Below are 10,381 nucleotides of genomic sequence, written 5' to 3' on the forward strand. Positions count from 1 at the left end.
ATATTTGAAGATATTCATTTATTTCCTTTCCTTAACTACTTAGGCTTTAAGATGGACAATAATTATATTAATAAAAAAACACTTAATTTGTATTACCTTCTTTTTTATTATTTGGTTTTATCCTATATGATTTTTTATTTTTTCATTTATATAATATTATACTTAACTATTTTTTATTTTTAAAATTAAACATATATATAATTATTATTTTTTTAAATCCCATTTTCAAAATAAATTATTAATTGAAAAGACAAGGAACCACTTACAAAGCGTGTGCACTGTGGGAGTCAACCCCTCTTGATTCGTCGGTTATTTTGCTCTGCGACTGAAGCTGTTCCTCCTCCTGAACAGTACAGTGCGGCAGGTTACCTTCTTCTGAACGCTCACTTATCTTCAGTCTGCAAGGTGAAACCACCAGAAATATCCAGCCCAGTAAGTGTTGAAATATTTAAACATTAAAATTGTGGGTTTTTTTTGACAAGATTAATGTAAAGTAGCATAATTTCTCCGCTTTCATTTAGAGTAGATGCACATAAAACATCGCTCTAATGCAAAGTGTTAATGTTTGTACAAAACTATTTATTTACGAAGGCCAAAATAAGGGAGGAAAAAACATAAAAACAGGATTTTTTAAAATCCCATTGATGTTGTTTGTCTATTAATCTCATTAAACCATTAAAAAAAAAACCTAAATATCAGTTAATACTTATGCCGCTCGGGTGATTTCATATAGACCCATGTTGACATACACACGGCCCCCTGCACGCCGGCCTCTTCGCCACAAGTTGTCTGCGTTTGATAAGAAGTTGTTTCGCTGACGTCACTTTTATCTCTCCAAACATTTAAAGGGACAGAGCTCATGCTGCCTCTTGAACATGACATCACCACAGACTGTTGTACTGTCTAGACTGTGGATATACACACACTTGCGCAGTGCCTTTGTGGGGACATTTCACTGCCATAATGCTCCCCAACCTCTCACCCTAAACCCAACCATCCAAAATATATGGCTAACCTTAACCTTGACTCTCAACCCAATTGTCATGACCCAGTTATTTTAAAGTCTTCATGCTCAAATTGAGGCTTAACCCTGTGGGGACTAGGGAAATGTCTCCACAAGTATAGCTATACAAATATGCGCTTACACACACTGTCACCTGCCTTATATTTGCCTTGACAAGTACGTGCAAGCTTTTTAACATACAATAAGAGCGTATCCATGAAACATCTGCGCTCACAAAGCCGTGCACTGTTACCTGCAGGCTACAAGTCAGAGGAACATAAATGCGCTACGTTAAATGTCAGCTACTCAACCACTCTCAGGCAGACCGATGAACGAACACACTTTTAATAAGACAGTACCACACACAAGTTAAACCAAACCACGTCCACAAAAGTTCACACATAAACCCTCTCTATAAAACTCCCTCGCACACTTGTCTGCACATGTTAAACCCATCCAACTCACATATATGTTTGTATTTCTATCTTTGCGGAGACCTCTCATTGACATGATGCTTTCTCCAGCCTTATTATTTTGACATTAACCTTGTGGGGTCCGGCAAAAGGCCTTCAAACACCTTAGGGCCACACAAAGGGGTGTTGTCCCCGCAATTGGACCTCACAATGTGCACCCTAAACCTGTGTAAACACCAGATAATCGGCAAATGAAATGACATTGAGCCAAAAATGGCGTCTTTAATTCTGTGACACTCTTTGGCTCAACTTTGAGAAAGTTGCCTGAGGTCAGAGGTCATCTAAGATAGAGGGTAGGAGGACAGGAGAGAAGCATCGTAATCTTAAATCAGACAGAGATGGTCAGGGAGTCTCAGGATAGATTCCCTAACTGGATTAGTGCGTCAGTGGAGGCACACAAACACAGAATCAGAGATTAGTCTGAGCTTCATCTCGCTTCCCATCTCGTACAGAGAGTCTCCTTCGCATCTGCTCTCGAGGTCCAAACATGGAGATGGACTCCAACATGGTGGAGGAATCCTCCGGAGACGTGGCGGGCGACTCTCAGATGGACGCCATGCCAGCTGTGGACAAGTCTGAGATCGAGCTGACGTCTGAGCGTGTGGAGCAGCTGATGAAGAGCATGGAGACGCTGCTGTCGGACGTGGAGGAGATGAGGAACCAGTGCTGCCACCAGGCCAGTGAGCTGGTCCAGGCGGCCGCCACCCTGAAGGAGCAGCAGACGGAGCTGAAGGAGAGCTACACCCAGCTGAACCAGGACATGCAGGACATCATGGACACCATGGAGGAGCTCTTCACCACCAAGATGGCCTTCGACACCAAGGAGAAGCAGGTGGAGAAGCTGAACCGGCAATTCTGACAGCACAAACTGAAATGGCAGTTTGTGCTGTAAACCATGTGCTTATGTGTGTCTGCATTTCCAGTGAGTGAGCGGCCTGTCAATCATGACAGACTCAATAAAGTTTGTGTGTTTTAATGGCATCTCAGTCTGCATCAGGGCAAACTGTTTTCATCAATTTTGGACTTTCTTTGACTCTATTTCTTTTTAGTGTGAGTGTGTGTTTTAGTGTTGTTGTCATACCAAGGCGTTTGATGGTCATGGAAATAAATATTTCTGTTAGCATTTTGTTGATGTGTGTTTGTTTTGGCCTGGTGTTCTGGCACTGTGTGTTTGGATGCATTTTAGTATGTTGAGTATTAAGAGTTTGGTGCTCCACTGTGGTAGTTTTCTGTTGGTATCTGTGACTGTGCATGTATATTATATTATATGATATTAGATGGTGTTATATGATTATATTATATTATATTATATTATATTATATTATATTATATTATATTATATTATATTATATTATATTATATTATATTATATTATATTATATTATGTTCAATACTACTTCCTGATGGATTTGCTGAGAAAAGATGTATCAGTAAAATCATTTCAGTTCAGCAGTAATGAAAATAATAATTTAAAACTCACACAAAGAAGCTGACTTGATAATTCCCTTCATTCTGAACCTCACAGAATCACCGTGCTCCTCCAGTTTGAGATTACAGACTACAGATTACAGTGCTCTGATATCAGAACCACACAGCGTGTTCAAACTATTCTTCTGCAGGGAAACCCCGCTATATCATGAGGTTCTGGTATAAGATGGTAATTATATACTGCAGCTTCCTCCTCCAGGACTGTCATTCGCCGCCCATCCTGTCTTTACGTTTAGATCCATCGCTCGTCGCCTCGTAAAACGAAATGCTCTGGAAAAAAGATTCCAGAGCATTGCAGTGTCGGCCGAAATATTGTGTGATTCTATGTGGGACTGAAACCTGATGCCTCTGGGTGAGGAGCAGAGAGGTTTGGAGAAGAAGAGGAATCAGATCAGACCTGAGGAGAACAGCACGAAGCAGCTGCAGTAGATCTCTTCCCCTGGACGTCGTGATGAAGGTGTGATATGTCATCCAGTCTTTTGCGATTGCTTAAACCTCTGACTCACCATTACAGATTTCAGAAGTGTGACATTAGGTGTGTTCCTCAGCAGCATCTCCTGATGACCGTGAAGATCCTGCCGCTCTTGACTCTTCTGCACTTGCTGAGTGGACCTGCTACAGCCGTGAGTGCTCTTCTGCATATTTCTACCCCTCCAAACTACACATATGTCATACACCTGCAGAACACCTTAAAAAATAAACTAGAAGTTTTATTTAAAGAAATACATTTAGATTTAGCTGCAACACCTTGGTGTTTTTTTTTTTCAAATGTGAGTGTTTTTATTGTTATTAAATTAGAATGTTGAATCAATAACATTTAAACTTAAACAGCAATTTAGGCATGTCACATTTTTCAGTTTCTATTTCAAAATAAATTAATAAGGAAAGAAAATGCATTATCATAATACAAATTGTTATTTGTTTGGAACCTTTTCTGCACCTTGTCTCGTCGAGATCACTAATGGAACAAATTTTGTGAAATATTTCTGCTATTTCTCTACTTTATTTTATGCTGTTCAGTATGTTTATAATAAATTCGAATTAATCTATTATCACTATTTTTTGCCCAAAAAGTTGTCATAATATAAAAAAATCTTTAAATCACAATATCATCTACATTTTTCAATACACACAATAAACTACATTTTGCAACATAAAGCTATTAGCTTGAAGCTAAGCTAAACGTATTTAATGGGGCCTGCACCGGACGAGACCTCATCTGCATCAGTACAAAACTGAATGTTCAGCTTTTGTAGATGTCGACGTGCTCCAGCTATTTATACTCAACCAGCCACAATGTTAGTTTATATGTAAAGAAGGCAATTTTGAAGTGCAAGTCCATAAATGCTATGCTTTTCTGGGAGCAGACTCTGCCAACTCATGACCACTGGGGTGACTATGGACCTTATGGACCCTGCAGCCGCACTTGCGGCACAGGCGTCTCGATGAGAACCAGAACCTGTGTGACCTCGAGGTACGACAATAACAAAAATAGTTTGTTCCCAAAGGTTGTTTTCCTCCTTCATGAATGAGTCAGAGTCACGCATGAAGCATTTTTCATCCTCTTGCACAGGACCGACGGGGGCCACAACTGTCTGGGCTCCTCCAAGTCTTTCCGGACCTGTAATACTCATGTAACTACTTGTTTTCATTCCTACCTCAATGGTGAGACGACATGGATACCTTACGAATTGTATGGTCAGTGGACCCTGTGAGTGCCATGGCCTGTGACCCCACACATGCTACCAGCTCTTTTACACCTGGTCAGAAGACTAGTTACTGAACACAGCAACACTTTTGGATCGACACACAATACAATAACTATATTGTCATGGATGTCCAGTAAATCCCTCTTGACAGTATCATATTGACAACTATGAGCCATGCATAGAGTCATGTCATCAACAAGCGACAGTCCGATGATATATCTTAATCTTTTTATGGACATTAAAGTTTCATGTAGGTGAAAATATTCATTTCCAGGAATGCCCAGCTGGTTCCAAGGACTTCAGGGAGGAGCAGTGTTCGCAGTTTGACGCCTCAGACTTTCGGGGGAAACGCTACACATGGCTGCCTTATTATGGAGGTAAATTCATCCGTGGCACTTAAAACACCAGCGAAGGGCCTGATGGTGAGGCGTGTGTGTGCAGGATCTTCTCATTGTGAGCTCAACTGCGTCCCTAGAGGCGAGAACTTCTTCTACAGACATCGCCCCAAAGTCGTGGACGGGACGCCGTGTCATCAGGGGCGCACGGACATCTGTGTGGACGGGACATGCAGGGTGGGTATGAACAAGTGACGGTTTAAAAAGTGTTTGTGTCTTCTTACAAAACTAGTTAGAAAATTGAGTTTCAATTTCTGTTGAAGTTATTGTGGGACTGAACTACTTCTTCATCCATTCTGCGCTAGGCTCTGATCCACGGCGAGTTTCTGGGTCTGGACCAAGACTCTGGTTCTGTCCAGACCTCTGTGCCGGTTGCTCCTCCCCCTCTAGGTGACGCTCCAGTATATTACTACAAAAGCGGCGTCTTTGGCGAGTGCTCCGCCTCGTGTGGTGGAGGAATGCAGCACCGCACCGTGGAGTGTTGGATCCAGGACCCGGAGCGCCCTCGTGTGGTGGATGAGTCCCACTGTGTGGCGCAGCGAGCGCTGCAGCCTCACAGCCAGCAGGCCTGCAACTTTCATCCCTGCAGGGGGGGTTACACCGTCACCAGCTTCAGTGTGGTCGGTGGAAGCCTGATGTTGGTAGTTGGGATGATAACTTTGACTCTCATGTCGAGTCCTCTGTTGCGCCAGTGTTCTGTGACCTGTGGCGAAGGGCAGCAGACACGAAAGGTCGCCTGTGCCGGACCTGGAGGTCAGAGGTTGCCTGACTCTGCCTGCCAGGGTCTTCCAAAGCCAGCTTCAGTCCAAGCCTGTGTCCGACCCTCATGCAGCTCTGAGGTCACCTGGCACGTGACGGACTTCGGACTGGTATGTCAAGAGCATTGCGGCCGCAGTCTGGACCCTGAAGTAAAGTCTGGTTCTGATGCAGTGCAGTCAGAGCTGTGGAGGCGGTCTGAGGGAGCGGCAGGTGGGCTGCTTTGATTTGGACCTGAACCCCAGCCCAGAGTCCCGATGTGTCAACTCCAGCAAACCCGCCGCTCAGGAAGCCTGCAACACACAGCCGTGCCCCGGAGCTCAGGGTGAGTCGCACCTGAAGAGCTCACCAGTGAAGCCTCGAACAAAACGTTCTGTTTCTGCAGTGGTGCCGAGTGTGCAAGACCCAGCAGGACACGAGAACAGCGTCAGAGTCTTTGCTCCGCATCCCACACCAGGTACATAGACGGAAGCCATCTTCACATGTATGAATGTGCGAGCTGCTGTGTCTACACTGGGCTAGAGCTCAAACCCAAACCTGGTTATTTGCAGCGGCTTCTAACACGACCGCTGAGCCGTGTTCACAGTCGCCTCATGGCTGCTGCCCTGATGGTTCGACTCCAGCTGCTGGACCCAGGAATGAGGGCTGTGTCCCCGATGACTGCGTCCGGACCAGGTGCACACACTCACCACTGCTGCAGCCCGAAACACACGAGCAGTTAAACATCTCTCTCACTCAGGTTTGGCTGCTGTTTGGACGGTGTGAGCGCAGCTCAAGGGTTCGGTCGAGCAGGCTGCCCCGATTATCAGAGCCCAGCGGTGAGACACTGTTTTGTTGATAATGTTCAGATCATTTCACGATTATCCATACATCCATACATCGACTGTTCATTGAACTAGTTCTCTATAATTTGGGAAATTATATTTTAAGCATGTGTCTACAATATATTTGGATGTTGTATAAAGTAAGAGTCTGAAGGCAGTGAAAAGTAACTTTTATTCACCAATAATTTATATATATATATATATATATATATATATATATATATATATATATATATATATGTGTGTGTGTGTTTTAAAATTTCATTACTGCGTCATACAGGTGGTGGGAACTCAGAGCCCGACTCCCACGACGACCCCGTCCACGAGGAACGTCTGCTCGCTTCCTCGTGACGAAGGCCCGTGTGATTCCTGGAGGAGCAGATTCTACTTCAACTCAGTCTCTGGAAAATGCACCAGGTTCTGGTTCGGAGGCTGTGAGGGCAACACCAATAATTTTGTATCACTGCTGGAATGCAGAAAGGCTTGCGGTGGTCTCGGGAGGTCCGGTCAGGAGAGAAGAGCGTCCAGTGCTGGTCAGAGACAGAGGAAGTAACCTGGCGATTCAGATAGTGCCATGTCATGGGTCCTTTTTGTATTATGGTGTCATGTTTGCTGACACAAAAGTGTGTTTCTTTCTTCCAACATCTGTTCAAACATCATAATAAACATGGGGGCACACTCGCCATCATTAAATAAAGAGATCTGACTGCCTGTTTTACAATGATGGAAATAAAGGTAGACAGAAAACAAGTCCTGCGACTACATGTCAGACGACAGTACTCAGTTTTGATTTGTGTGTGCCTTGTACAAAGGTATTTCATGAGGTGTAAACAATAAGATAAATAACGTTATTATTTATTTATTTATTATTATTATTATTATTAGTACATTAGGAGTAATAGGAGTAGTAGTAGCAGTAATAGAAGTTGTATTTTTATGCCCTTATGTCAATGCTAAAACAAGTAGCTAACTATCTTGTCAAAAATGTATATCTTAACAGTTATTTTCAGTCATTTACATTTATGTTTTTTTAATCCCAGTCATTTCTTTGGAAAGATATGTTATTATTGGTTATGATCTTATTTGAATTTACTCAAATGTTTATTTCGAATCATTATTTTACTAAAAAAAAAAACGAGTTTTTTTCTACATAGACATCTTAGTGATGTTTTTTTCAAGGACGCCGATTCTACATAAAATTTTCTTCCCATTATATCACAGCAACGGCGCGGCTTTTAATTTGAAGCAAAACACTTATTTTGAAAATTCTTGCACTTTCAACTGGAAGTTCTTTTACCTAATTTCCGCCACGCATCTAGCATCTCAAATTCAACACAGTCGATTGCGAAGCGAAAAAGTTAATCGCGCTTCCATTTCCCAGTGAACAACCAGCGTTTACAGACAGCACAAACATGGTATGAGTAATTGTTTTCTTTGTTGCGTTGTAGAATTCGTTACAGTCGGACTTTTAGCAGCAGTAACTACCGAGAAAGATAGCTAGGCTAACGAGCTAACTGGTTACATTTAGCGGCACTTCTATACACTGCTGTGTCGTGTTGTCGTATTAACGATTGTGTTTTCGAAGAGTACTCTCAAAGTATTAACTTCTGATTCTTTCTTACCTCATACTACCTCAGCGAGGCTGAACCCAGTTTCGGGGGGGATGGGGTCAGCCACTCATGTTACCCAATGCACATCATGAATACAGATGCACGGACGTGTATATTGTATGCATGGCGTCATGCACTGTTAATTTCATGTAGCGATTTGTCTTTTTCACAGTCGCACACAATCTTGCTCGTCCAGCCAACCAAACGACCCGAAGGCCGCACATATGCCGACTACGAGTCAGTGAACGAATGTATGGAAGGTCGGTAAAAATCCCCATCAGTTCTCTCATGACTGCTTTAGTTCAACTTTATTTATTCCGTGTGGTCATTATTTATGTGAACCAAGATTTACAGATGCAGTGTGTGTGGATGTTGCGTCTAGTATTTAACACAAATAAGAACCTCTAGTTGCATTTATCATAAACGTAAGTAGATAACTATTCTTTGTTTTTCAGTTAGATCATGCTATTTGACAGGCAACTGTGGACACTGAAGAACTTCACAACAATTCCTTGACATGTCCTCTATATATGTGGCTCAAAGCTTTACTCTGCGGGGATGTTTGCTGCTCTGAATCACTCTCGGTCTTGTTGCATTCTTGGTAACCACTTGCAAAGGTGGTATGAAGACATCTGAGTTGGATGTGCCTGTGTGTTAATGCATGTCTGCAGGCGATTCACCTCGCAAAATATTTTCTCCAGGAAGTTGGACCTTCTTGGCCTGGCACCAGAACAAGCAAATGATGACTGAATCTGAGAGGGTTCAATGTCATATATAAGTTTATTTAAATGTCCACTCATATGCCATTACATTTGGCATTTGTGTGACTTGCATTCCCCTGTGTTATATGACATTGCTTCTGATGTGTTACATGCAGTGCAGTCAACATTGACTCTTACATTTCTCAGAGATTGAAAGGAAACGGAGTGAAGAAAAGCTGTTGTAATTTCTGCCGCTTATTACCATTTTGCCCTATTTTCTTAAACAGTGTTTGTGTATAACTCTGTGTATGCTTGTGTCTGTGTGAGGACCTTCATGTTGTGCTATGTTGTCAGAGTAATCCTGCTATGTCTGTGTCAAATACGTTTCTTTGAAAAACCTCATGTTCAGGTTTCAGCTGGGACCCTGATTTACAGTTGATTTAATCAGACTGAACTATGCATCTGAACAGACTTGATGTCAAATTGTGAGCCGATTAGTGATTCACTAAGTGTTAATGTTAAGTTTAGAATCTTTTCTCTTTAAGGTGTTTGCAAAATGTATGAGGAGCACCTGAAGAGGATGAATCCCAACAGCCCGTCGATCACGTACGACATCAGTCAGTTGTTTGACTTCATCGACGATCTGGCAGACCTGAGCTGCCTTGTGTAAGTATCATTAGAAAATGTACGCCGCTTTGTCGACACGTTCATCGACCGTAACGTTGCTGTTTCTGGCTGTGTGTAGCTACAGGGCAGACACTCAAACCTATCAGCCCAACAATAAAGACTGGATCAAGGAGAAGATTTATGTTCTGCTGCGGCGCCAGGCTCAACAGGCTGCCAAGTAAAAGAGCCCTCCGATTATACACCTGAACTGAGTTTATATGGCACCATGTTTTGATGGTTTTATGAGGGAGGGGTGACATTTGGAAATTTAGGGATGTGAATCCTGGTTTATATAATCATCAGACACACTGTTCAAATTCGAGATACGACCAGGAAATGAATAGCAAGTGGCTGGTCTCCAGCAAACCTATGAAAAGCCATTTGTTACCTTTTTTATTTTCAGTTGAAATCTGTGTGTTTTCATAATTGGTCATGTGGTATTTGTTTTATCTTCTGTTGCCAGGATAGGTTTTGCTCCTGAGGTAGTTTATTAAGTCCTGCCAATACAGTAGATCATTTTTCAGTACATTTTTTGATTATGATATTCACCCTTATAAACCGACCATAATCGACATTTTTTGGAAGTTTTTTTTGTGTTCCATGTGGTTTCATCTTCTTGTATTGCTGTTGTGTTGATGCTCCTGATCATAATAAAGGTTTGTGTTGCAAATGCCCTGAGTTTTTATTGATGAAACCATCAGAACAGAACATCAGAGGTGCCAGAAGACTTGCAGCTGGAGCTTAAATTCAGGTTCA

At 42.4% G+C, this 10,381-nt stretch overlaps 2 protein-coding genes across 4 annotated transcripts; both read left to right on the top strand.

The window, feature by feature from the left end:
• The first annotated feature begins 3,345 nt into the window (after positions 1 to 3,345).
• Positions 3,346 to 7,326, top strand: paplnb (papilin b, proteoglycan-like sulfated glycoprotein). Of its 3 annotated transcripts, XM_053881424.1 has the most exons (11): positions 3,346 to 3,421; positions 3,516 to 3,587; positions 4,332 to 4,438; positions 4,538 to 4,598; positions 4,948 to 5,050; positions 5,115 to 5,245; positions 5,374 to 5,937; positions 5,999 to 6,281; positions 6,376 to 6,499; positions 6,564 to 6,642; positions 6,929 to 7,326. In XM_053881424.1, the coding sequence occupies exons 1-11, from the start codon at positions 3,416 to 3,418 to the stop codon at positions 7,199 to 7,201; spliced, it is 1,803 nt and encodes a 600-aa protein (XP_053737399.1). In that variant the 5' UTR covers positions 3,346 to 3,415; the 3' UTR covers positions 7,202 to 7,326. The 3 variants fall into 3 exon arrangements, with proteins under 3 accessions (XP_053737399.1, XP_053737400.1, XP_053737398.1); XM_053881425.1 differs by lacking the exons at positions 3,346 to 3,421; positions 3,516 to 3,587 and having other exon boundaries at positions 4,110 to 4,438; positions 5,999 to 6,149; positions 6,210 to 6,281; XM_053881423.1 differs by lacking the exons at positions 3,346 to 3,421; positions 3,516 to 3,587 and having other exon boundaries at positions 4,110 to 4,438.
• A 596-nt stretch (positions 7,327 to 7,922) lies between these two features.
• On the top strand, positions 7,923 to 10,289 carry erh (ERH mRNA splicing and mitosis factor). Its single transcript, XM_053881281.1, has 4 exons — positions 7,923 to 8,063; positions 8,431 to 8,518; positions 9,505 to 9,625; positions 9,705 to 10,289. The coding sequence occupies exons 1-4, from the start codon at positions 8,061 to 8,063 to the stop codon at positions 9,805 to 9,807; spliced, it is 315 nt and encodes a 104-aa protein (XP_053737256.1). The 5' UTR covers positions 7,923 to 8,060; the 3' UTR covers positions 9,808 to 10,289.
• Positions 10,290 to 10,381: the final 92 nt, after the last annotated feature.

This window comes from Synchiropus splendidus, chromosome 12 (assembly GCF_027744825.2).
Source record: "Synchiropus splendidus isolate RoL2022-P1 chromosome 12, RoL_Sspl_1.0, whole genome shotgun sequence".
NCBI classification, from domain to species: Eukaryota; Metazoa; Chordata; class Actinopteri; order Syngnathiformes; family Callionymidae; genus Synchiropus; species Synchiropus splendidus.

Excerpts from the sequence above, each read along its gene's own strand:
- erh (XM_053881281.1), top strand. Across the intron at positions 8,519-9,504 it reads AGTGAACGAATGTATGGAAG|GTGTTTGCAAAATGTATGAG; the intron begins GTCGGTAAAAAT and ends TTTCTCTTTAAG. Across the intron at positions 9,626-9,704 it reads GCAGACCTGAGCTGCCTTGT|CTACAGGGCAGACACTCAAA; the intron begins GTAAGTATCATT and ends GGCTGTGTGTAG.
- paplnb (XM_053881423.1), top strand. The coding sequence starts at position 4,221 with ATGTCGACGTGCTCCAGCTATTTATACTCAACCAGCCACAATGTTAGT. Across the intron at positions 5,051-5,114 it reads ATGGCTGCCTTATTATGGAG|GATCTTCTCATTGTGAGCTC; the intron begins GTAAATTCATCC and ends GTGTGTGTGCAG. Across the intron at positions 6,500-6,563 it reads GATGACTGCGTCCGGACCAG|GTTTGGCTGCTGTTTGGACG; the intron begins GTGCACACACTC and ends TCTCTCACTCAG.